Source organism: Phascolarctos cinereus, unplaced genomic scaffold, assembly GCF_003287225.1.
Source record: "Phascolarctos cinereus isolate Bilbo 61053 unplaced genomic scaffold, phaCin_HiC Scaffold_4;HRSCAF=312, whole genome shotgun sequence".
Classification (NCBI taxonomy): Eukaryota; Metazoa; Chordata; class Mammalia; order Diprotodontia; family Phascolarctidae; genus Phascolarctos; species Phascolarctos cinereus.
The window spans coordinates 67,060,331-67,088,043 of record NW_027555847.1 but is presented as its reverse complement, the minus strand read 5'-3'; the positions used below and the strand labels follow the sequence as shown (position 1 = coordinate 67,088,043).

At 42.0% G+C, this 27,713-nt stretch overlaps 1 protein-coding gene across 2 annotated transcripts in view; it reads right to left on the bottom strand.

Annotated features, from left to right (window-relative positions):
* BLVRA (biliverdin reductase A) overlaps positions 1 to 27,713 on the bottom strand; it is a 42,695-nt gene that overhangs the window by 8,858 nt on the left and 6,124 nt on the right. Inside the window, exons 1-6 of one of the 2 annotated variants that reach the window (XM_020981279.2) lie at positions 25,828 to 25,932; positions 25,550 to 25,620; positions 12,300 to 12,421; positions 7,903 to 8,022; positions 6,065 to 6,162; positions 428 to 535 (exon numbers count right to left, since the gene is read on the bottom strand). In XM_020981279.2, the coding sequence (XP_020836938.1) occupies positions 428 to 535; positions 6,065 to 6,162; positions 7,903 to 8,022; positions 12,300 to 12,421; positions 25,550 to 25,570 (469 nt within the window). In that variant the 5' untranslated portion in view covers positions 25,571 to 25,620; positions 25,828 to 25,932. Of the gene's footprint in view, positions 1 to 427; positions 536 to 6,064; positions 6,163 to 7,902; positions 8,023 to 12,299; positions 12,422 to 25,549; positions 25,621 to 25,827; positions 25,933 to 27,713 lie in introns of those variants that run through there. The other variant, XM_020981278.2, reaches the window with a different exon arrangement.

The window sequence follows — 27,713 nt, the reverse complement described above, 5'->3', positions numbered from 1 at the left end:
ATTAAGGAGGCCCGATACAGAATACAGGATTCAGGAAGCCAGCAATCAGAGATGAAGAGGTAGTGCATGTAGGATGTGGGAGGGGCTGCAAAACCAACCCATTTGTGATGTACTTGCCTTTTGTTAATTGATTGATTCTGGCATAGTTAAAATGTTCAGTGTCCAATTTGGGTTTCATGCAAGATCCCAGTCCTTGTTTTGTGTGCCTATCTGACTGTGTTTCTCTTCATGGTTATTAACCTTATAAGAAATAAGAAGAAGGTGGCACAGTGGATAGAGCACTGGCCCTGGAGTCAGGAGGACCTGAGTTCAAATCTGACCTCAGACACATAACACTCATTTAGCTGTGTGACTCTGGGCAAGTCACTTAACCCCAATTGCCTCACAAATAAATAAATAAGAAGAAGAAAAAAGAAAAGAAACAAACCTGTAAAGTGAAGGGTTCCTTCCAACAGCTCTTTCCCACGCACTTCATTTTTCAAAAAAGCAAAGTCTTCCGTCAGGAGCTCAATGTGCTCTTCATGTAGGACTTTTCCTGTCCAGGAAACAAGAAGGGTCAAAGTGGGGGCACCCACCGCGTACTGCATCTTCTCTGGGACCGACTAGGCTTAACGGAAGGCAGCTTCACGACAGAGACAATGATCGAGAGAGACGCACAAGGGGTGGGGGAGGGGGAGTCAGGAGAAATCAGGATTTATGGCTATTGTCCAAAGGATTGGGAGGTTCCGTCATATGACAGATGGGCAAGCCAGAACGTTCATAGTGAGTAGGAAGGATGGGATGCACTGAACTCCTAAAGATAGGGGGAAATTACACCATACAAATTTCTACATTGCAGACTAGAAACTTTTCACACCATCATTGGGCTGCTTCAGGACCAAAAGGCTCAAAGGAAGTTCAGAGAGCCAACCACTTCATTTTATAGATGTGGAAACTGAGAATCAGAGTGGTTAAGTGACCTGACCAATGTCATACCACTAGCAAGTGTCAGAGGCAGGATTCAAACTCAGGTCTCCTGGCTTTCAGAACAGTGCACTCTCTACGACATCCCCCAGCTAGAGTAGTATTGATTATTTATAATTCCAACAAAACATAAAATCCAAAATGCACAAGTAATACCAAAGTAATCTCCTGGGGGTATTATATGGTGACTTAAGGTTTACAAAGTGCTTTCCTTGAAACAATCCTAGGAGGAAGGTAGGACAGATAGTATTACCTCCATTTTAGAGATGAGGAAACTGAGGCTGAGCTATTAAGTGTTGGAGCCAGGCCTCAAAACAAGATCTCCTGACTCCTAGTCTGGTCCTTTTCCCCAAGAGTTCCCAAGCTTCTGATGTTTACCTGCACAGAACCCAGACACCAGTTTTCTATATCTGGACATCTAGAATGTGCATAGTAGGAGACTTCTAAGTGCCCACTGCGCAGAGAAGATGGGAATCTTATCCTATATCCAGGTACTCCTTTCCTCTCTATAAGGAAAGACCTAAGCACTGATCTCTACACGCTGCCATTGCTGAATCCCAGGATGGTGGTAGCAAGCTGTCCCCTGAGTAAGCTGTCAGTTTCAGTCCAAAGCTAAAAGGCCACAGCTGCATTTCTTACAGCAGAGAATAAAAAGCACATCTTGGAGCCCAGTACCTTGTGACCTGCTGTCGCAACTAATTACAGAGCTCAAGGCTGACGGCTGAGAAAAGCCCCCGCTCACACTGAGCTTGAGGCTCTTAGGTTGCTCAGAGCCCTCTGGGGACCTGCTAACACAACCAGTGGAGATTGGGAAAGGTCCTCATTCCAATTTGACTTAGTTAATAGGCAGGCATGTGGATTTATACATTTAAAGTCAAAATCCTGGCTCTCAACACCTGTAACCTTAGATCTCATCTCTCTGGGCCTCAGTTTCCTCATTTGTAAAATAAGGGGGTTGGGCTAGATGGCCTTTAAGATCTCTCCAATTCTAAATGCATGTCATATTATACTTTCATGTGCAAATTACCCCCTGCTCCCACCTCCCAAACTAATCCCTGGTACACTGTGGAACAAAACCCTGTAAAACATGTCAGAGTTAAGTATGGCAAAGTAGATTTAGTGCTAAAAAGAATCATTGGCTAATAGGACCATAGGACCTTAGCGGTCATCTAGTCCAACCCCTCGTTTTACAGATGAGGAAACTGAAGCCTAGAGAAGTTAAGGGACTTCAAGGTCACATGGGTTAGAGGGGGTAGAACTAGGTCTGGAACCCACGTTCTTTAGTCAACTGCTATGCTCTTTCCACTCTATCAGACTGAGCTCAACAGCATCTTGTCCAAGGCCTCAGTTTACAGAAAAGTCCAAGATGGAGAAATGACCTGCCTGAGGCAGTTAAACCAATATGCAAACCCAAGTGAAAATCAGATTCCAATCCAGGACTCTAGTCATGACAATGCATTCAGTTTTTTAAAAACATTTTTAGAACAGGGATTCAAATGGAGACCAATTTTTTAATTATACAATATGCTCTGTATTTATATACATGGGGCCTCCACAGTACTCTAAGCACCTATTTGCTTTGGGCATTAATCACAGAAAAATCCAAAGGGGCATTTCACCTAAACACAGGCATCTGCTTGGCCATTCCCAGAAGCAGCCCCGCCAAGGAAAGGTGGCAAGGAAGTACATGCACACCCAGGCATGCACCAGACCCTCAGTGAATCTTTGTTTCCTTCACCCCTTCACAAAAGGCAAATTATTAACAACAACAACAAAAATCAGCAATATTAGGGAGGGATTCCCAAAAAAGCAAACGATTCCAAGTGGTGCTGTGTAATGAGCACAGGGTGGGGTGTCCAGGTACTTCTAGCTCCAGATTGACTGTCACTATCTAGCTGTGTGCATCCTTAGGGAAGTTACTTACCTAGCCTGTGCTTCAGTTTCCTCATCTGTCAAATGGATATAACTAATACCTTCCTAGACTCTCTTACAGGATTGTTCGTGTGAAAATCAAGTGAAAATAATAATAATAGAGGCAGCTAGGTGGCACAGTGGATAGAGCACCGGTCCTGGAGTCAGGAGGACCTCAGTTCAAATCTGGTCTCAGACTTGACACTTGACACTTACTAGCTGTGTGACCTTGGGCAAGTCACTTAACCCCAATTGCCTCCCCAAAAAATAAATAAATAAGAAGAAGAAGGAGGAGAAGGAGGAAAGGAAGGAACGAACGACTTAAGTCTTTGCTATGTGCCCAGCACTGTGCTAAGTGCTTTACAATTATCATCTCATTTGATACTCACAACAATCTTGGGAGGTAGGTGCTATTTTGATCTCCATTTTTCAGATGAGGAAACTGAGGCAAACAGAGGTTAAGTGACTTGCCCAGGATCACACAGCTAGTAAGTGTCTGAAGTTGGATTTGAACTCAAGTTTTCCTAGCTCCAGGACCACTGGAGCTGAACTACTTAAGCTGTAGTAACTAACAATGATAACACTTATTATTAGTATAGCATTTATATGGTGATTTAAGGCTTTACATATCTCATTTGATACACACAATAGCTCTGTAAGGAAGGTGCCATTCTTATCTCTTTTTTGCAGATGAGGAAATTAAGGCTTGGAGATATTAAAGTGACTTGCCCAGAGTTATTCAGATGTTTAAGCATTGGAGGCAAGATTTCAACCCAGGTCTTCCTGATTTCAGGTCCAGTGAAGACACTGTACCACCCAGCTGCCTGGGTAAACACTTACCAGCCCTTTGAAAAGTTAAAGGTATCACGCAATAGCCAGGTGTCATTCATTCCATGTCCTGACATCAGCAGACACTCAGGGGGGGCCTCAGACTCTACGCTCAGCTTGGCCCCTGGGCCATGAGAAAAGACTTCCCAAATGATGGCCTAACGCAAAGTGAGTTTATCAACCCCCAAAGAAAGACACAGGTTCAGAGAAAAACAGAATACTGAGCTGGAGAGGCCCTAAGCAGTGACTGAATCCGAGTTCTTCATTTTGTAGATGAAGAAACTAAGGCATAGCTTAATCAAGTGACACCTGAGGCCACCCAGATAATAAGTCTCAGAGCTGGGGTTTGCATTCAGATCTTTTGGTTCAAAATCCAATGCTCTAAATACCATGCTAGGACCCACAGGCAGCAACCCTCCTTAGTGCCCCAGAACCAAATAAAAATGTAATTAGGAAATATTTAACAAAATAAACAGACTTACAATAGAACATAGATCATGTTAATATGTGGTTCTCTAAGTCCAAATGCAGCCTACAGGGATCTGCATATATGGTTTAGTGGCCTCATCTCTATTTGAGTTTGATGCCATAGCTCTGTGCCTTGCTGGCTCCTTAATTTTTTTGGTATATTCTACTTACTAGGGCAGAAAAATGTACTAATACACTTTATTTTATTTTACTTACTGTTTCACTGCTTGCGCTTTTTTAAATTTTATTTTTAATTTGCAGAATAAAACAAGCACTGCTATAACTCGGTACAATGAAAAAGATGACTGCACTAACTGTACAAATACATTTTAGAGATTCTCAATGCAAAGTTGAAACTGAAAAGGCTGGGAAAACCTCTATTAGTTTCTGGGAATGTGCTGTCTATGTATACTGGGCAATGGGTGATTTAGCACAACTTTCCTTGGTAAACAATGTGAACATTAGTCATGAAACTACAAAGGCATCATGCTTTAGTATACAAACAAACAAATAACATTGTATTTGAAGTCAGAGGACCTGAGTTTTGAATCAAAGACTAGAGTCTGGCTCCTGATTCCACCTTGTACTAAGTCTATGGCTGTGGACAAGTCATTTCATCTCCCCGAGCCTCAGTTTCCTCATCTGTAAAATAAGAATAACAATACTCACACCACCTACTTCACAGGGTTGCTCCAAGGAATCAAGCAATAAAGTCACACATAACATGCAAAGGAATATATAACTATCCATCATTGTTATGGAATTAGAATAATTTCACAAGAGTATAGCTCTTGTGGATAGTAATAATGTCACTATAAAACCAACCTAAGACAGTAGGCCTCAAGACACAATTTGGAAAGGTATTTCTCCAGTCCCACAGACAGAATTTTAGCCAAAGGGTTCAGTATCCGATATATCAAGAACAGCTATCGCCTAAATGGTCAAAGGATACGAACAGGCAGTTTTCAGACAAAGAAATCAAAGCTACCTACAGTCATATGAAAAAATGCTCTAAATCACTAAATTAGAGAAATGCAAATTAAAACACCTCTGAGGTACCATCTCATGCTTATCAATTTGCTGATATGACAAAAAAGGAAAACAATGGATGTTGGAAGGGATGTAGGAAAACTGGGACACTAATGCATTGTTGATGGAGCTGTGAACTGATCCAACCATTCTGGAGAGCAATTTGGAACTGTTCCCAAAGGGTAACCAGACTGTGCATACCCTTTGATCCAGCAATGCCACTTCTAGGCCTATATACCAAAGACATAAAAAGCAGGGGAAGGACCTATCTGCACAAAAACATTTATAGCAGCTCTTATTGTGGTGGCTAAGAACTAGAAATCGAAGGGATGCCCATCAATCGGGGAATGGCTGAACAAGCTGTGGTATATGATCGTAATGGAATATTACTGTGCTGTAAGAAGTGACAAGCAAGATGATTTCAGAAAAACCTGGAAAGACTTACATGAACTGATGCAGAGTGAAGTGAACAGAACCAGGAGACATTGTACACAGTACCAGCAACACTGTACCATGAAGAACTGTGAATGACTTAGCTCTTCTCATCAATACAATGATCCAAGATAATCCCAAAGGACTAATGATGAAGCATACTATGAGCCTCCAGAGAAAGAAATCATACTATTTGAATTCAGACTGAAGCATGCTATTTTTCACTTTCTTTCTTTTTCTTTTATTCTAGTCTTCTTGTACAAAATGGCTAATATGGATTATTTACCATCGCAGGGAGGAGGGAAGGGGAATTGGAGGGACAGAATTTGGAACACAAAACTTTATTTAAAAAATGTTAAAAAATTGTTTTAACATGAAATTTGGAGGAAAACAAACTACACTAAATTAAAAAAAAAAAAAGAATAGCCATCACCTTTCTCCTCTGCTTTTTTCCATAGTTCCTGGGCTGACGCCAGAGACAAAGTCATTGGATATTCCACAAGGACGTGTTTGCCAGCATCAAGAAACTGCCTTTGGAGTAAAAGAGACAAACATGGAAATTAGACTTCAAAAAAATTCCCAAAATTCCAAACACAGACAGCAATGGCTGGCAGGCATCTTTTGTGAATGTGTGTGTGTGTGTGTGTGTGTGTGTGTGTGTCTGTGTGTGTGTGTGTAGGAGGCTACAGGAAAAAATAGAAAACAGAAGGTACAAAGAAAAGAAACAATCCCCCAAAGATCTGCCATCCTCACTACTAACAACAGTACTCAGAAGGTTCCGTTCTGATACCAATTCAATTTAATTCAATTCAATTCAATTCAATTCAAGTAGCATTTATCAAGGCCCTACTGGAGAGCCTGAGATTAGTGAAAAGAGCAAGGAACTTAAGTAAGCATCAGCTAGGCCTGGTCTGAATCTTGTCTCTTGACACCAGCTGGGTGAACATGAACAAATTACTTAACGCTTCTGACAATGTCCTTTCATATACAAAATAGGGTTAATAATACAGGGATTACCTACTACCTAGTGTGGGTATCAAATGAGATGAAGTAGGTAAAGCATTGTATAAGTGTCAACTATTCATTATAATAATGATGATATGCGGATTATTATATGCTATGTGCTAGGGGAGATACAAAGTTTAGGTATGATAGTTTCTGCCTTCCTGATGGTGCTTACAAAGTGATGTGACGTACACAGATCAAAGGAACACAGAATTTAGAACATGAAAGGCCATTACAGATAATCCAGTAGAACCCCTTCACTTTATAAAGAGGGAAACTGAGGCCCTTGGGATTAGGTGATTTATGCTAGCATAGCGCCTGGCAAACAGCACTTAATAAATGTTTATTGATTGATTCGCTTACCTAAATTCACCCACCTAATGAATGGTAGATATGGTATTTTAACCCAGGTGGTACAGTGGATAGAGTACTGGACTTGGAATCAGGAAGGTTCATCTTCATGAGTTCAAATCTGGCCTGTGACACTTACTAGTTGTGTGAGCCTGGGCAAGTCATTTAACCCTGTTTGCCTCAGTTTCTTCATCTGTAAAATGAGCTGGAGAAAGAAATGGCAATCCTCTCCAGTATCTCTGCCAAGAAAATCCCCAAATGGGGTCACCAAGAGTCGGACACAACAGAACAAGTCATTACCCCAAATGCAGGATTCTTTCAAGTATGATACATAGTAACATATGATAAGAGCAGTAGAAAAGTACAAAACCAAGCGGGTTTTAAGATCTGGGTGGCGAGGAAGGAATAATGCAGGATGGTAAAGTCTTGGAGGATCGGGAATAACGTCCTGAATGAGGTGTCATGTGAATTGGTTTTTAAAGATAGGCGAGGAATTCTGAAAGCTCTAGAGGGCAAGACCCTTCAGGCATCAATAAGAACTGGGTAGGAAGGCAGGAAAGTGGGAAGCAAGTTGAGCATTGTCTAAGGGAACAGTGTGAGACAGGCTGGAAGGTTGATATGGTGCTAGGCTATGGAGGGCCTTGAATGCCAAGAATAGGAGCTTGAACTTTACTGTGGAATCACAGAAAATTTTTGAACACAGGAATGACTTGACCGCCATTAGTCTCTTCTTCCTTCTCTACTCCACATGCCATAAGTAACATGGTCCTTGCCTGCATTTCAATTCACCTTTCAAGTGGCCTGGCGTTCAAATGAGTCGATATTCACAGCTCATTAGACGCTAGCATCTATGCAGTTCATCAGGCAAGTCCTCCTAGACACACAGGACTGCCGGCCAGAGACACGGAAACCAACCTGACATACATCTCGTGGCTAACGTTCTCGCTGCAGATGTAGGCGGCGTCAACTTCTGTGCTGGAAAGAGCATCTTGCAGAGAGATTTGCTTCGTCTCATTAATGTTACCAAGTTCTCGCCTAGGAAAGCCACAGGGAAAGAGGGAAGTGAGAATCGAAAACAGTCTGAAAAACAAACACCATCCCCTTTCCACCCACCAAGAAGTCCAGGCCACAGCATTCAGGGACAGCAGAATTCTCTCCCTTCCCCCATCACCCCCTCTCTCGTTTTCAGGTCATCTCCCACTGGGTCCATCCATCTGATGGGAACAAATGCTTGCATGGAAGCAGCTGCAGACCACAGTCCTTTGCAGTTAGCTCACGGTAGCACTATCAGGCTCATTCACCAAAGTGGAATAGAAGATTGGAGCCCCAGGGCAGACCACAACTCGGATCCCTCGGAAGCAGCTTTTTGGTTACTGATAGGAGGGATTCTGTTCACAAATTCTGCAAAGCTCAAGCACTTCTCAGAACCCAAATCACCCCCGCAAAGATGAGGATGTCACCATCGTTATTATTCTCATTCCCTTCCATTTGCACAGGGCTTTGAAGTACTCTGACAAACACCCATTTGATCCCCACAACCATCCTTTTAAATGGGCACAGCAAAGATTATTAACCCCATTCTCTGGATGAGGAAACTGAGGCCAGAGAAGTAAAATTATTTCTCTCAAGGTCACAAAGTGACAAAGTTAGGGCTAGAATTCAAGGCTCCTGTTTCCTAACTAGAACTTAGATGTCACCTACTCCCACCCTCTCATTTTACAGAGGAGGAAACTGAGGCCCACAGAGGTTAAGTGATTTGCCCGAGGTCATACAGGTGGAAAGCAGCAAAGCCAACACGTGAACCCCGTCTTCCTGACTACCAATGCAGTGCTCTTTCAACCGTGCCACACTACTTCCTGACATGTAAAGGCCCCCTCCCCCATATCCCCAGAGTTTTGCCTGATTCCACATCACTGTGATGCCACACCATGTGTGTGGCCTTCCCAAAAGGCTACAGTCAAGTGAAACCAGTTTTGTGAGACACATTTGGGGTCATCCAAAGCACTACTGACAGAGGCTGACTCCCAGCCAACATACAGGTTTTTTTAAATTTTTTTTTGTGAGGCAATTAGGATTAAGTGACTTGCCCAGGGTCACACAGTGAGTGAGTACCATGTGTCTGAGGTCGCATTTGAACTCAGGTCCTCCTGACTCCAGGGCCGATGCTCTTTCCACTGCGCCACCTAGCCGCCCCTCAACATAGAGTTTTGAGAGAATCTGTAGCAAGTGATTTTAAGAACAGCAACAATGATGTTGCAAGCCACGATAACAACTCTTAGTGTTTATATAGCACTCTAAGGTTTGCAAAGCACACTGCAGCGAGTATCTAACTTGACCTCAATAACACTTCAGGGAGGAACATACTAGATAGACATTGCTATCACCATTTTACAGATGAGAAAACTGAGGCTCAGAAAAGACAAGTAACTAGTCCATAGTCACACAACTAGTCGTTTTAAGTAGTGGGACTCCAAGTCCAGCATGCTTAGTCCCACACCACATCGATTCATTGCTAGGGTACTCACTAGGGAGCTAGAGAACAGGATGCTGGGTATGGGAGTGAATGCCTATAATCCCCCTATAATCTCCAGACAAGCTGAAGCTGGTGGACTACTGGAGCTTCCGAGTTCTAGACTGCAAGGGGCTAAGCTGATTGGGTGTCTGCCCTAAGGCTAGCATCTTCAGTATGGTGAGCCCCAAGCTGCCTAAGGAGAATGTGGTAAGAACCCAGGTCAGAAACAAAGCAGCTCAAAGCTCCCATGCTGATCAGTAGTGGGATTTGGCCAATGAGTGGTTGCTCTATTTCTAGCCTGGGTGAGACAGGGAGACCTAGTCTCCAAAAAAATAACATGCTGCTGCCCACCCACAGACTCATGCATGCCATGCCCAAGGGGCAAAAAGCAATATGGAGTCATAAAAAGAGTCAGTCAGTCAACAAGCTTTTATGTATGCACCAGGCACTGTGTTAAGGGCTATGGAAATAAAGACCAAACCCAGACACTTAAGAAGCCTATATTCTATCAGGTGCAGGAAGGATTACATATATACTTATAAATTCTTAAATAATATGTACAAAGTAACTACAAAGCATTTAGGAGGGAGGTGCTAACACCTGCAGGAGAAGGAAAGGCAGTGGGTAGAAGGGAGCATGTGTAATGAGCTTTGAGGGTCAGCTAGGTGGCGCAGTGGATAAAGCTCCAGCCTTGGAGTCAGGAGGACTTGAGTTCAAATGCAGCCTCAGACATTGACACTTACTAGCTGTGTGACCCTGGGCAAGTCACTTAACCCCGACTACCTCACTAAAAAAAAAAATAAGAGTAATGAGCTTTGAAGTAAAGTTGGGCCTTAAAAAGGTGAAGAGAAAGGGTGTTTCAGGCATGGGGGACATCTAGTGCAGAGCTGTGGTGATGGGAGATGGAGCATTGTGTGTGAGGAATAAAAAGAAAGCCAGTTTGACTGGACCAGGAGAACCTGAGGGTGACTCTGCTCCCCTGTGCATTCAGAGGAGAGGTCTTCTGAGCTAAACGTGGAGAAGAGGCCTCCATGTCACCCTCTAGAAGTGAATGGATACATCACTTTATATTAGTAAATCACTGTGCTAAGCACAGGGTACAAATAGAAAACAGAAGCGCCTCTGCTCACATTCGAAGGGGAGCTACAACATGTGTGGAAGGTTTCAGCTGAAAGTCAGATGGAAAGGTCCCGTGGTCCCTAGGATACAGAGGCAAAGCACATGGTTGTTCTTGTTCCGCTGTTTTTCAGTCATGTCTGAAACTTCGTGACCCCATTTGGGGTTTTCTTGGCAAAGATACTGAAGAAGCTTCCCATTTCCTTCTCCGGCTCATCTGACAGATGGGGAAACTGAGGCAAACAGGGTTAAGTGACTTGCCCAGGGTCACACAGCTAGGAAGTGTCTGAGGCCAGATTTGAACTCAGGAAGATAAGTCTTTGTGACTCTAGGCCTAGCACTCTATCCACGGTGCCACCTAACCACCCCTAAAACAGATGGTAATGGCTCTTATTTAATATCATTTCCACTGACAGAATCATATTAGTTTCTGATGTTAAACCATTTGATAGGATTTCTGTGGTAAGAACTTTCTTTTCTGGGTCTGCTTCACAGGGGCTGTTTCCAAGGATAATGGCTGTGGATACTGGGCTGGAAGCATTACTATTCCAAAGGCTCTTGGGTTCAGGGTCCTGGCCTGTCTCCAGCAGGGCCTGAGGGGTGGTAGTGGTGGTGATCTGACTTGCCTGGCACATGCTACCTCCTCTCTCTCCCCCAGTCACCCTGCTTGCTTGCTAACCCTTATGTGTGGCAGCTGGTGGTATGGCTTACCCCTTCTCCAAGCAAGTCTTGACTTGCTTCTCCAAACGATGGCTATGAGGGACGGACTGGAGGCAGGACTGGTGGTCTGGGGGATTCTGCCACTCCCAGGGCTCCTGTGCTTATGTACATATGGGCGACAGTTGATCGTCAATTGTCGCTAGTGGTGATGAGGAAGGGGGGGCCCTTTCTTCACAATGATTCCACTCCACAATGATGGCTACCGGGACTGGGCTAGGCTAGAAGCAGGTTTGGTAGTTCAGGAGTTCCCAGACTCTTGGGTTTAGGGTCCCATATTGTCTTCACTAACTAGGAAGGGTCAAGGGAGTGGTGGTGGTTTGACCTGTCTGGTACACGCTGCTGCCTCCTCTCTAGATCTCTCTCTGTCTCTGTCTCTGTCTGTCTGTCTGTCTGTCTCTCTCTCTCAGAAGTGTTATAGCAAACTCATTTCCTACATGCTCACGAAACTCAGAAGAGGCAAGAAAGACATGTTAGAAAGAGTATAACATCTGCAAACAAAAGACCTGGCTTTGGTCTTAACTCTAACATTAACTAGCTGAGCGACTATGGGCCAGTCATTTAACATGTCTCAAGGACTGTTTCTTCAGGAGCAAAGTGAGAATACTAACACCCTCACCAACAATTTCATTGGGCTGGCACAAGAAAAGCTTTAGAAACCTAAAAGCGCTATGCAAACATGTTATAAATATTTACACATATAATAATGCCATACAATATAAAAGCACCATACAACTGTGTTACTGATTGCATAGAGGTACGCATACATATGTGTGAGTATAGTAACAAGACTTCCAATATGAGTACTGACAGAGAATGCCAAAGGAACAAGAACACAGCTGCAGGGAAATAAAAAAAGAGGACATAAAGAAACCTTCCTTTTCGAAGCCCCGATCAAGCAGTCAAACAGTAACTATTGGACTCTTGTTGTATGACGGGTCTGGGACGTGACTTGGAAACCACTAACCTGGATACAAATCCAATCAGTTTCAGAGGGCTGGGAGGAAGCTGGGGGCTCTGCAAATCCCTAATCCGCACCGATCCAGCCCTGCCGACACCAACCACCACAACACCAAACATTCCTTGTGGCTGCAAAAGAATATGAGGAGTTTGAAAAGAATCTCAGGCATTCAAGCAGAAGCTGCAAATAATCAAACAAACAAACATGCAAAAATCAAACAAAGAAAAACCACGAGATCATAAATTTAGAGCTAGAAGGGACCTTAGAATCCATCTGGTCCAGTCCTCTTATTTTCCCTGACTGTGAAGAAACGAAGACCCAAAGGAATCTCCTGCCCTTGAACACGTGACCTCTGACTCCTGAGTCAAAGCTCTTTCTGTCGGACGATGCTGCTTTCAGGAGCTAGCCAGGTCTCTGCAACTGACGCAGACAACAGGAAGAGCAACCGAGTGCAAGGCTATTCTTGTCTCCCTGTCCCTTGGAACCTCCAACATGGATGAAGACTCTTTTGAAAGTCACAGCCCAAGCACCAAAAGTTGATTTCCTCCTTTTCCTGTCTCCCCATTCCCCTGGAAAAAAGACTTGCCCCATAGTTCTGTGAGACAACAAGCCAGGGTACCCTCAAACAGAAGGATTCCCCAATTCACCTTCGGATAATTCCACTGAAACCATCAAAAGCACCAAAGGGTTTTACTTCTTGAGACTACGACCCTTGGAGCATGGCCTGGCCCCTTCATCCTCTCCTGTACCCTTCTTCTAATATAACCCACTCATTCATAAACTGCCCAGGCAATCAACCACTAGAAGAATAAAATCTACCCTATCACAGTTTGGAGAATTTCAGAACACAAGATTACAAATAAGCTAATGATGATGATGATGATGATGATGATGATGACAATTATAGCACACCATAAGGCTCGCACTTCACCCAAATCATCTCATAAAGTTCTTTTAAGCTCTCACATCCTAGCCTCTGTTTTTAGCCTAATCACAGACTACAGCTTGGCAGGGGCTTAACACTTTAGTCTGACCTTGTCAATTCAAATTTGTTTTATCTCCACCTACATGGCCTAAACTTCTTTGTCCTGTTTCTTAGAGGTCATAAGATCACAATTATAGAGCTAGAGGGGGGTCTCAGAAGCCATCTAGTTCAATTTCTGAGGCCCAATGAGGTTAAATGACTTGCCCAATGAAAGTCAGATAAATTAATAGGCAGTGATTAGATTTGAACCCAGGTTCTCTTACTCCAGACCCAAAGTTCTTACCACATTCATGACTGACATGGACTTTATGACAGATTCAATGTTTGAGAAGAGAATTCACCTCTAAGATTTGGTTTTGTCGTTTACATGTGTCGCCAGTAGGCAAGGGTAGATGCCTTCGTCTTACTGACTTGATCCTAACCACGAATTTTCCCTGGATGAGATCCATTCTCCATCCTAGCAAATGAGTGAAAAGCTCTTAATACATTTATGAACTATCATCTTTCTATTGAACATGAAGATTTAGCTGTGTCTGGTCTCATAAGAGGAGCCATCTAGTTTCTCCTGTCCGGTAGAAAAAAACTGTGAGCCCTAATGAATCGATCAATCAATCACTAAGCCTTTATCAAGTGGTAATTATGCACTACGCACTTTGTTAAGCTCAGAGGATATAAAGAAAAATAAAAACCATCTTTGTCCTGGAGGAGCTTACATCCTAATATGCTTTCAATATTAGGTCTATACAGGCTCTAATCAAAGTAGATTCGAGGTAACCTTGGAGAGGAAGGCACCAGGAGCTGGCCACGCCCAGAAACACCCCCTGAAGAATGTGGCACTTGAGCTGAGTGGACAGAAGCGGGAGGTTCTAAGAGGGGGACATGAAGGAGGAGAGCATGCTGGGCACAGGGTACAGCCAGGACAAAGGCATGAATACAAAAGATGGACTGTCACATATGAGACTGGACGACAGAAGGAGAAACTAAGAGGAAATCGGGTATGACAAACCCTCCTACAGAAAAGTAGGTCTCTCTGGGTTTACTGTGGCTAATTCCATATAAACACTGCAAAGGGACAATGAACTTGGGGGGGGGTGTTGTGTGGGAGGGGGAGAAAAAAGTCTGAATTTCCAGTTTACTAAAGTGAATAAAAGTATAGGTTCATGCAAAATGAATGAAAGTATATTAGCAATACTATCCCCCCCCAAAAAAAAACCCTTTTAAAAATTTCTAATAATTAAGAGCTGGAAATCACAAAAACTTCTAGACTTGATGTTACATCCACTGGTGTTTTGGGTATACTTCAGTGTACAGGGCCATATAACAACAATAATAATAACAATAACTATTAGTTATTAGTTATCAAGGAGATAAGAGATCCTGGTGGGAATTTTACTTCCGTCACTTGCTAGCTGTGTGATTGTCAAGATTTTCCAAGAGCTTTACAAGTATTATCTCATTTTATCCTCCTAACAGTCCTAGAAGAGAGGTTTTATTATTATTCCCAATTTACAGATGAGGCAACTAAGGCAGACATTGTTAAGTGACTTGCTCAGGGTCACTCAACTAGTAAGTGACTGAGACCTGATTTGAACTCAGGTCTTCCCGACTCCAGATCCAGCATATCCACTGTGCCACCTAGCGATATGATCTTACTTTCATGGATCCATGATCTCATTAATGGGGCCATTCCCTCCAAATCACAACTCATCCATGTCTTTTCAAACTGGGAGACTCTTGTCCATTCCCTAAGGAGACATAGCTTTTACTATATACTGGACAATAAGGAAATCTGGATACTTTCAGTTCTCCATTTCTAAGCTATCCAATGTACTGCCTTGAGTATAGCAGTCTTGACTAAATGCCATCTCCTTTTCATGTATAGGTTTATTCATTACAAAGCACTTTTATATTTCACTTGACTGTCAAAACTGTCCTGGGAGGTAGGTCAGGCCAATAGTTAGCTTTCCCGCAACCCATTTTAACAAAGGAGAAAACTAAGACTCAGAAAGATTAAGTAATTTATCACCAAGACCAGACAGCCAGCAATTGACAGAAGTGAAATTCCAACTGGGCTCTCTTAGCTGCTTGATCACTTGAGTCCAATGATTTTTAAGAAAAAATATCTCACCAAAGAGGCATCTTGAAAACTCTAAGTGTTTACCAATAGTTCTTCTGAAAGATTCCACAGACACAAAATGTACTGATTTCTCATTTAAGAAATATACTTGACATGTATAACCTATATCAAACTGCTTGACATCATAGAGAGGGGCAAGGGAAGAGAGGAAGGGAGAGAATTTGAAACTCAAATTTTTTTAAGAATGAATGTTAAAATAGTTTTTACATGTAACTGGAAAAAATAAAGTATCATTTTTTTAAATGCTTGGAAAGGAGAACAATTTATACAATAATTCCACTACCATAAAGACAATTCTGAAAAACTCAAAACCTCTGATCAATGCAATGACCAGCCAATATCCCAGAGAACTCACGATGAAGCATACCACCTCCCTCATTCTCAGAGGATCCCTCATTTTCAGAGGAAGGTGATGCCATGACATGCATGTGAGTTGAATTTAAGTGAGGGAGGGCTGTGCAAAGTCACCAGCCTCACTTTCTCCTCTAGAGTCATCTGGGTCCAGTGGCCAGATATAGATCAGGACTGGAAATGGCCCTCTGATAGAGAGGAGATGGACTCTGGAGATAGACATATTTTTCTGGACAAGGCTGATGTAGGAATTTTGTTTTGCTTGAATAAGTATATTTATTATAAGAGTTTTGTTGATGTTGGTGTTTTTTTCCCCTTCAAAAGGTGAAGGGGCAGTAGGAAAAAAAATAATTTTGGTTCATTTAAAAAATTAAATTTATTTTTAAAATATTTGCTTGGAACTCAACTTTTCCTTTTTCCTTGAAAAAAGTTAGAACTTTGACTCCACCACTCTGTGACCTGAATCATGCCAAAAGTGAGAGATCATCTCACCTCTTCATTCTTCTTCCATTTTCTTGAGGCTTTCCCCTTTTGAATCACAGATTTTAAAGCTAAAAGAGACCTCAGATGCCATTTAATCCAACCCCCACATTTTTCAGATAAGACAACTGAGGCACAGGAAGATTAAGTAACTTGCCCAAAGTCCCCAAGGTAGCAAGGGTCAAAGGGGGTCGATGTTTCAAAGGGTCAGTGTGCCTTCTTACTACAACACACCGCCTCCAACATCAGGGATAGCATCTCCTCTTTGACGTAGCACAGGATTTCAGAATAACTGTTTGAGTTCAGACGTTACTGTTTTAGTTTTTCAAAGGAAAAAAAAAAAGCTGGATTTAAAAAACAAAACCAAACCTATCCGTTGTTTTTATTTTTGAAACATCAGCCACTCTGAAGATTGGAAAGCAGAGAATGCAAAGGTTGGCGTAACTGTGCCCTCTGCTGGTCTCCTGACCATTTACATTTCATATATTCTGAGGATAAAAAGTGCATGATGTCTTTGTTTCAGGATGGATAGCTATTTCATGAACCTAATCCAGCCTGTGGCTATAGACGTGGTCAGAGAAATAGATAAATCCCAAACGCATCATATAAGTCAAGTATCTTACTGCACTCCTACTTTTTCCCTCTTCCATCAAATCCACTTTTCTCTCTTTGGAACTAAATACTCATTTTTCTCACTACTGTGCTCTAGAGAATAACTATGTGTAGAGCTTTCCTTCATTTCAAAAGAGGCCATGGAAGTGGAAGTCCTCTGGCATGACTATTTTGTAAACAAATGGAAATCTGAGACTTGGGCAAAGATCCTGGGCCAGGAGTCAGAAAGCTTGAAACTGAGTTCCAGCTCTGAGTCAGCAGCCGGGAGGTCTTGGACAAGTCTTTTCTTTAGTTTCTCCGGGCCTCACTGTGAAATAGGCCTTACAATACCTGCATTCCTTCCCTCTCAGCATAACTGTGAGGAAGTCCTTTGTAAATCGTGAAGCCTCATGGAACTACAGTAACACAAATGTGCTGTCTTTCTTAGTCTACTAGATTGAGAACCTCTGATTTTTAAACGCTGGGTGGCTATGTGACTAAGTCACTTAATCTTCTCTGGGCTCAGTTTCCTCATATGAAAATGAGGAGATCAGACTCAATGGCTTCTATGGTCCAGCTGTAAATCTACGATTTAAGAAATGTTCAGCGGACATTTGGAAAAGGAAGTAGTGATCAGTCACCAAGGACCAGCATGGCTTCATTAAGAACAGACAAACAATACTTTTTTTTTCTTTTTTGCCTTTTTCCCCCTTTTCTTTCCTTTTTTTTTTTTTGACAAAGTCTCTGGACATATCAGGGGAATGCTTTGTTTCTGGCAAAGCACCTAACAACTTATTCCATGGTAATCTCTTCAAAATATAAAGAGATGTGGGATAGTTAATACCAGAATTACGTGCATTTGGGAGTAGTTAAATAGCCTGAGCTTGGATCTTTGCTATAAACAGGCATCAATGGCACACTGAAATATGCATTTGACACAAAGCTGGAAGGGTTTACTAACATACTGGATCAAAGAATCAGGCTTCAAAAAGATCTCAAAAGACTGGACAAATCAACCAAACTTATCAGATGAAAGTGAAATCAGAAAGGTACAAAGTCTTATAATTGAATTCCAAAAATTATCCTCGCTAATACAAGATGGGGAAGAAGAGTGAGACAATGGTTTATCTGAAAAAGATCTTGGGGTCCAGTGAACGACTAGCTCCAGTATGTGTTAACGATGCAATAGGGCAGATCAGAGCTAACATGACATCGGACCATGCTCAGAAAGGCACAATGTCCAGAAGTAGGGAGGTGATGGTCCTATTGCACTCTACCTTGACCAGTACATGGGTAGTATTACATCAATCCTTGGAGCTATATTTTAGGAAGGACATTCATAAGCAGCTTGCTGGTACAGTGGTTGCTGCATTGGTCCTAGAATCAGGAAGACCTGAACTGAAATTCTGCATCAGACACGTACTGGCTGTGTGACCCTGGGCAAGCCACTATGCCTCAGTTTTCTCAACTATAAATTGGAGGTAATGATAGCACTCTACCTCCCAGGGCTGTTATGAGGATCAAATGAGCCAATACTTGTAAAGTGCTTTTAAAAAGTTAAGGTGCTATATAAATGCAAGTTATCATCATCATTATCATCATCACAAGCCAGAGAGTGTCTGGAAAAGAACAACCAGGAAGGGGAAGGAAGGACACTGAGTTCATACCACATAAAAAGTGACACAAGGTTTGTTATTGTCAGTTATTTCAGTTGTGACCAATTCTTCATGACTACTTTTTCTTGGCAAAGACACTAGAGTGGTTTGCATTTCCTTCCCCAGCTTATTTTACAGATAAGGAAACTGAGGCAAACAGGGTTAAGTGACTTGCCCAGGGTCACACAGCTACTACGTGTCAGAGGCCAGATTGTAATTCAGGAAGATGAGTCTCTCTGATTCCAAGCTCAGTGCTCTACTGGGTCTATTTAACTTGAAGAAGAAAACACAGAGAGGAAACTTGATAACTCATTGTCACAGTGATACATCAATCATTTCCTCTAATCACAGATAACAGACCATACAGATCACAGATGCCGAAGTGCAAGGGATCTTGATGGGAGACCATGAGACCTACTCCCTCACTTCAAAGATGAGGAAAGCAAGGCCCAAGAAGTTGAGGAACTTGTTTAATTGCACAGCCATTAGCGGCAGGGCCAAATTTGGAATCCAGGTCTTGGAATCCAAATCCACCATTCATTTCACTGCCTCAGTCACCTTCCATTATTTTACGTGCTGTAACACGGAGAGAGGGTAGACCTGGTCTGCCTGTTCCCTAATAGCAGAACTGGGAATAACCAGTGGAAGGCAGAAAGTGGCAAATTTTAGTTTGGAATAAACAAAAACTTTCTAACATTCAGATCTGTCAAAAAGTAGAAGTGGCTACGTTCCTGAAGAGAATGTGGAAAGGCTTCAAAGACATGCTGATTCCTTGCCCAGGATAAGTCGAGGGGAATCTGGGTTAGGTAGAGTTGTAATAGATGCCCTTGGAGGTCCCATCCAAGTTGGGTGTTCTGGGATTCTGTGATCTGACACTCTGCCCACAGCCTCTCCCTGGCACTTCTCACCCTTTTCCCTCAGTACGTTCATGCCATCACTTGTCTGAGACCTCCTCCTGCCCTGGACTGGCAGTCACGCCTGTCCACCTCTGCAATACCCAGTGCTTCCAAATTACTGTCTTGGATTAAATGGGTGAATGGTTGCTAACTCCCACCTCCGTCTCTTCCCCACCCACTTCCTCCTTAACCACTTGACATCAGGCTGCTATACAATCACATTCTCTAGTGTCTCCAATGTCAGCAACGGCCTCCTTACTGCAAATCTAAGACCTCTTTCTCACACTTTTTCAGCCTTCTCAGGGCCAAATACCATAGTTTCTTTTAGCTGGCTAAAACATGCTATAAATATTGGGGTTCTATAAGACTCAGTCCTTGATCTCCTGCATATATAACTGCATATACATGCATATCTACATAGACATGTGTATGGGTGTACATTCATACATGTAGATATCTCCATGTTCACATGCATATATATGTGTGTACACACATACATGTGTTAATATATGCATATCTAGATATCTATAAGCCTGTATGTATATATACATGTGTCTTATAGATACGCATGTATGTGCAGCTGTGTATGCAGGGAACCAAGAACTGAGTCTTACTGAACCCCAAAATTAATAACATTTTAGGTATATATGTTTCTATATACCTAAGGGTATATATGGGCATATAAACACACACAGATGTATAAATACACACACACACACACACACACACATCTCCCTCCTCTCAGAGAGTTCATTCATTGTCTTGTTGTTAACTATCCCCTCTATGATGTTTTCCCATCTAAGGGAATGATCCCATCAAACAGCATCTATTTCTATGTTGCTATACCCACAGCAGAGTTCCATTCCTCCATCTCTATCTGACACATGCCTCCATGTGAGTACATTCCTATCTCCTGAAATTCCACAGATCAAAGAACCAGTTTCCTTGCTTTACACGCAAGCCCTCAATCTTGGAGTCTCCTTTGACTGATTTATTACTCCTCCTTCTCTAAGTCAAAGGTTGCTTGTAGTCTTTCTCTTCCGTTTCCCTACCTCTTCACCAATCCTGGCTCACATGACCCCATAACTGGATTTCTCTAACAGCAACCTAACTTGTCTTCCCTATGCCTGGCTCTTACAATTTTACTCTCTTTTCCGGAAAATCTTAAACCCATGCACATACATGTGTGAACACACACACACACACACATATACATATACATATAGATAGATAGATAGATAGATAGATAGATAGATAGATAGATAGATAGATACATACATACATACATACATACATATAGATAGATAGATATAGGAAGGTAAGAGGTATGTTTTACTATGTTTACTATTATGTAATACTATGGGGTATTATTTTACTACTGGAGTCGAGATTAGTCTTTTTTTTTTTATTGGTCTGAAGTCTGATCTCTTTTAGCACTATTTTCCTTTCCATTATTATAACCATTATGTATTATAAACCAATGATGTCAAATTTAAATAGAAATAGGAAATTGTATATAAGGATCCTTGCAGGCTGCATATTGACTTAGAAGATCACATATTAACATTATCTATATTCAGTTGTATTTTTATTTATTTTCTTCAATATTTCCCAGTTATATTTGAATCAAAAGGAGGGTGCTGAGGGCCAGGGGCAGCTGTGTGTTTGATACCGCTGGTGCAGACTATTCTTCTGGTTTGGCTTGCTTTGGTTTGAAGTGACTGCCATTTCTATAGCACTGACAAAGGGCTTTCCTCAGTCCAGAGGGAAAAGCAGGCAAGCAGGACAGCTTTGAAGGTCACATGCTGAATACAATGAATACTCAAAAGGAAAAGCAAGCTATAGATAACAGATTCCTGGTTCCTGTTGAACTTTGTATATGGAAATGTTCATTTGATTTGGTGTTTGTTAAATTCAGAACTCGCTAAATTAAGGAGGGGGGAAAAGGTACTTTTCTCACACTGCTCCCAAGAAGCATGTCTTAGTGCAAGGATTATCACCTCTACCTCAAAGATGAGGAAACTGAGGCACAAAGAATTTAAGTCATTTGCCCAAGGTCTCAAATTAATAAGTATCAGCACTGGGCCTTAAACCCAGTTATCCTAGATTCCAACTCCAGCAATCTTTCCCCATACCACACTGCATATGTGGCTATTTAACAAATTTGTTTAAAACATGGGAGAAAGAACATTGGGACCAACATGACTGTAAACACAGGGTGATGCCTTGTATATGGTAAGATCCCAAAGAAGTATTCTTGAAGGAATGCCCAGAATAAAAGTGGAGATAGCCCAACTTCCCATTAAAGTCTCCCCCCAAAATTCAGGGTTGGTTTGGGTAAAGAGAAGATTGCAGAAATCTGTGGAAAGGGTGCTTAGCACACGGATTCTTCCTTGTCTTTCTGTGACCAAGAACTCCCCCCTCCCCCCAAACAGGATTATGGATCAGAGGGCAAACCTGGACAGAGGCCACATTCTAGATTCTAGAGTGTAAGCTCTCCGAGGAGGAGGACAAATACTTCTTTGTTAACCTTCCCCACGGTGCCTACCTGGCATTTTGTATAAAGTACACAAACCGTGAGCACAAATGGATATTTGAAGCCCCTCCTGTCCAGGATGTGACCAGCCTGGCTTGATAACCTATTGGTAACCAATCCCGCCTTGTATATTATTTGATCACATCTTACTCTTTCCTTTAAAAAGACTATCATCATCATTATTATTATCATGTAAACCTTTGTAATTTACAAAGTATTTTCTTCAAATAGCCTAGTGAGGCTGGCAGTGCAAACATGGTTATCTCCTGGTTTGTTTTGCAGGGGGGTGGGGGGGTGGGGGAAGGGTTAGTTTGGTTTTTAGCAATGAAATAAAGATGATAATGTTCGCCACGAGGTGGATTTTAGAAGTGTTCTGAAACCCATGGATTTCAGGGTAGGAGGGAACTCATTCACATATAGGAGTATCTTTCAAAATGAGATCTTACAGTAATTGTTACAAAAGGAAGTAATATTAGGAAGTCATCCTTTCACAGACCACCATTAAGAAGACCGGAGTTAACGCAATTCTTAGCACTTGGTCAGGCCTCATTCATTCAGAGAACTTAAAGAGAGGGGGCCCTAGAGATCACAGAATCCAACACTCTTGATTTTACAGGTGAGGAAACTGAGGGGAGAGAGGAAAAGTGACTTGCCCAAGGTCACACGGCTAATAAAGGGAAAAGCCAGGAGCTGAACCCTGGTACTCTGACTTCAAATCCCAAGCTCTTTTCTACTACTCTACCTCATACTTTGTAATTTATTCTTTCATTCAATAGCTATCTATTGAATGCCTTCTACAATTAAAGTATCATGCTAAGTGTTACGGGGTAGAAAAATAGAAGTAAAGTACATGGTCTCTGCCCTTATGGGACTTTCAGCCTAGCATACAGACACCATAGGAATCACAGGGATATTACTAATGGTATATAATAATTTTGGAAGTGATAAAAATAATAATAATTCTCAGCTAGATAAGGCCATAAATGTTCTGTACTCTGACTCCCTTAATTTTATAGATAAAGAAAGACATTTTGGCGCAGAGAAGGTGAGTGACCTGCTTAAAGTAATACAGCTAATCAGTGGAAGGGCAGAGACAGGGACTCCAGTGTCTTGACCTAACCCAGTGGTCTTTTCACTATATATAATATCATGCATAGAACCATAACAGAATACAGAACATGAAAGTACAAATAAGAGAGGGAAAAAAGCAACCCTAAAGGGGTTCTGGGAGAAATTATTTCTGTCTGAGGAGAGCAGGGAGGAGGCAGCATTTAGGCTACACACTTATCACACAGCACAGTATAGTGGAAATAACATCGGGTTTGGTGTTAGAATACGTGGGCTAATATCATATGCCATATCCTAGGTCCCAAATAGTGTGGATACATTAAATGATTCCTCAATACAAACAAGGACTACCAGGATACACATAGCCTATTTCCACTGGACTGGAACTTGGAGTATGCTAGTAAATGTTTAATAACTAGCTCCCTGAAGAAAAAAAAAGTGCCAACCAGAGACTTTTAAGTTTCATTTGCATTATTAAAATTTTCTCCATTACTTTCTTAAGTCTCAACAATCAACAAAACAATAAACCAAGCCCTAATATGTCACATTTGCTGATGTCCAAAGTGTAAATGCTCACACTGGAAATTTAACAATTGGCTCTTGGAAGCCATTCAAATGGGCTTCATCACACGTCTTCCTGGAATCAATTCCCATATCTGACATAATTATAACTTCATTATGTTTCATTGTTTCATTCATTGTTTGTATTAATCAAGAAATAGCTGTACATATATGGGCATACACACACACACACACACACACACAAACCCCCCAAATCTGTTATTTTATTGACGTAGGGAAGTTCCAGTATGGAAACTCCCTCTAATAATACACATCAGCAATTTATCTGTAGCTTATAGTATCAGTAGTGGACTAAATTATGTCATTCACTCATTTCTTCAATAGATATCTATTAAGTACTTTCTATGGGCAACGTATTATGTTAATTGAGGAATGAGGCATATGCTGTCAAATGCTATCAATGCGTCAATTTATTTTGTTTAGCTGTGCTTCCTATTTTAAGGGAGGATTTTAAGGGGAAGAGACTGAATCAAAATAATAGCAAAACTCACAATTAGAATGTTGAAGAAGTGAAAATACTGTGAGTGACAACTTCTATGGCTTTTACTAGCATTTTTAAGAAAGGATGAAGAGGAAAGGGCCCTCCTGTCATCAAACTCAACAGTGCCTTCTTTAACAGTGACTTGAAAAGCAGTGACTCACTGGGCCTCAACGCAATGTGGTTTGGCAAAGCTTCCCTCCTGACAAACTTACTCCCTTTCAAACATGCAGAATCTCACTAGTATGTTTCTATTTCTTGACAGTCCTAAACAAAGCAGGCAGGGACAGGGCCAAACTTAGGGGGCAAAGTGTAAAAAGCTTAGGAAGGTCCTTCCTTCCCTAAACCTGATTCCTCTACCTCCTTTGCGGGGGAGGGGGGGGGATAACAAGTCTTTTATTTCCCAGCTGGAGCTAAGGTGTAAATGCCAGTGACTGATTCGCACTAAGGTGTAAGTAACTGATCTCAAAACAAGAAGCAAGGTGGGCCAGGGGGGCAGGGGGAGGGAAGAGAAGTACATCAGATCTATCTGAAGCTGGTGAGTGAATGGTACAAGGCAGAAGGAGCTTGAAAAGGGAGATTAGCAGGAGTTGCAAGACATACTTCACACTTATCCTAGGGTTGGGCCCTGCTAGGAACCATGTCTTGCCTTTTCCATGGTCCTGAGCACATTGCTAGGCACAAAATAGGTAAGAAATCAGGATGGTTGACTGGTTAACCAAGGATGGAGACTTGGGACTGAACCTGTGATTTCACTGGCATAAGAAATTCCCAGATGATGAAACTCCCTGCACCAACACAGGCTGGCGCCTCCTCTGCAATTTGTAATCTCAGAGCGCTAGGGCCCTAAAAGGTTAAATGACTTGTACAGGGTCACACAGCTAGTATGTATCAGAGGTAGATCCTGAACTTGGGTCTTCCTGACTTTCAGATCAGCTTCCTTTTTTTTTTCTTTTTATTTAATATTTTATTTTTTCCCAATACATGTAAAAACAATTTTTACTATTCATTTTTTAAAAATTTGAGTTGCAAATCCTCTCCCTCCCCCATCACTGAGAAGGCAAGAAATTTAATACACGTTATACATGGGCAGTCATGCAAAACATATTTCCGTATCAGTCTGTTGTGAAAGAAAAACATACCCCCTCCCCCCCCAAAAAAACAAGAAAAATAAACTAAAAATGTTTGCTTCAATCTGCATTCAGACTCCATCAGTTCTTTCTCTGGAGATGGATAGCACTTTTCATCCTAAGTCCTTCGGAATTGTCAGACCAGTTTTCTACCCACTATCCCATGGTGCCTCTCAGGTTAGCATTAAAGTGGGGGAAAGAAGGGTTATTTCTGAAAACAAGGACACATCAGAAGAGAAGGTTAAGCCCTGTCAAAAGACAGAGAGAACGGTAACAGAGGAGGAAAAGTTCTCAGATACCATTTCGCTGGCACCCCACCAACAAGAAAGGACATTTCCCTTGAGCCTGGGCATGCTCACGGGCTTACCTGGGTCTTAGACGAAGTCATCAGGACTGTGCTGGGCTACGTCGCTGAAGGCTGGGATTGAGCAGCAGAGTCTGAGAAGACAAAGTAGAAAAATAAAGGCTGTTGTAATGGGCACAAAAACTTCCCCCCAAAAAAGCCCCAAACAGCTGCTTCCCTCAGAAGAGGTAACTCTGGGTATGGCTGCCGTAGATAAATGAAGCTAGACAGGAACAGATAAACTTTGGGAGGATGGAAAACAGGAGATTTTTTTCTTTCTCATGTGATAAAGCGATACAGACCACAGAAGGGGAGGGGGAGTGAAGGGAAAGACTGGCATATGGTACAGCTGGTGAAAACGATGAGGGGCGGAGGTCAAGCAGAAAAGGAAGTTGGAGAAAGGAAATGCAGTTATACTACATTAAAAAACAACTTTTAAAAGTTCTTTAAAAAAACCCCAAACCTCCCCTTTGCACTCATTTGTGGTTCTTCCTTCTGAGAGCTGAAGAAAGAAAAGAAGAAATGTAATAAAAGACAAGATGATAACAAAAGTCCAAATTAATAAGCTTTTTAACTTAAAGCATTTCTTAACTTACAAAGTCAGAGGCAGTGAGATGGCACCGTGGATAGAACACTGGGCCTAAAGCTGAAAAAGCCTGAGTTCAAATTCAGCCTCAGATACTCATTAGCTATAGGACCCTGAGCAAGTCACTTAATCCTGCTTGCCTCAGTTTCCTCATCTGTGAAACGAGCTAGAGAAGGAAATGGCAAATCACTCTGGTTTCTTTGTCAAGGAACTCCCAATGAATGACCTTGAACAAGTCACTTAACACTGTCTCAAAAAAAAAAAAAGGTTTTGGGCAGCTAGGTGGCACAGCGGATAAAGCACCAGCCCTGAAGTCAGGAGGACCTGAGTTCAAATCCAGCCTCAAACCAAACACTTCACACTTACTAGCTGTGTGACCCTGGACAAGTCACTTAATCCCAATGGCCTAAAACAAGAAAAAAGAAAAAAAAGAGACTCCTAAAAAGGGGTCGTAAAGAGTGGGACATGACTGAAAGTACTGAACAACAATTTGTTTGCCTCAGTTTCCTCAACTGTAAAATGGGATAATAATAGCACCTACCTCTTACGCTTCTTGTGAAGATCAAATGTGATATCTGGAGAGTGCTTCACATAATACCTGGCACATAGGACCCTTCCTTGGAACCATATCTTGCTTTTTCTACCACCCTGAGCACAGGGCTGGGAACAGAGTGGGCATGGTTGACTGGTTAACCAAGGATAGAGTTAAGCACTTGAGAAATGCTTATTCCATCCACCCAAACATCTTTAGAAACCCCTAAAACTAAAGTTGTGGGACTCTTCCAGGACGTGAGGGGGAAGGTTAGAGAATAAAATTTTAAAACAGAGCTGATTACATAGAGTGGCAATAAAGGAGACACTTCAAGATGGCAGTGGATGGGCCAAGGACATTGTTTCCCATGTACCCACACCTGGTTCCCGCCATCACACCTCTCTGTCTTATCACTTGTACCTGCTGTTACATTCTCCCTTCCCCTACCCAATCCAATTTCACATTCCTCTCCAGGACAGGATAAAATGTGAGCAAAGAACTCTATTGTGAAAAATCCTCAAAGATTAACTGAGCAAACAAACCTTCTGCCTAGAGCTTCAGGGTCCAGCAGTGGCTGTATTTACAACAGAGGCCTGGAAGTTAAGCCATGTGTGTCTAAGATTAGAGGAAAGCATGAAGGCTTAGGAGTCAGAAAAGCTAGATTTGGGGGGCCCCCTCTTCTTCCACCTCCCGACTACGGGAGCTTGGATCAAGTATTTTCACTTCCCTAGAACCAAGTTTCGTCCTTGGAGAATGAGGAAGCTGGACCAGGTCATCTCAAAGGTCCCTTCTGAGTTGAAGGGGCTGGTTCAACTGATTCTTAGCAGCTCCTCTGACAGTCATGGAAAGAGACAGAGACAATATGTCATAGACAAAATCTGTGCCTCTATACCTTAGCCAGCAACCTCCCAAAATTACTTCCTTTCTGAAGTCTTCTTGTTTTATTTAATGCTCTTGTCTCAGGTATAATGAAAGGTATCCAACAAGGTTTCCACCCCCATCCAACTCCAGGCACGTGACAAACTTGTATTTTAAGATCCTGACTAGGGGCAGCTAGGTGGCGCAGTGGA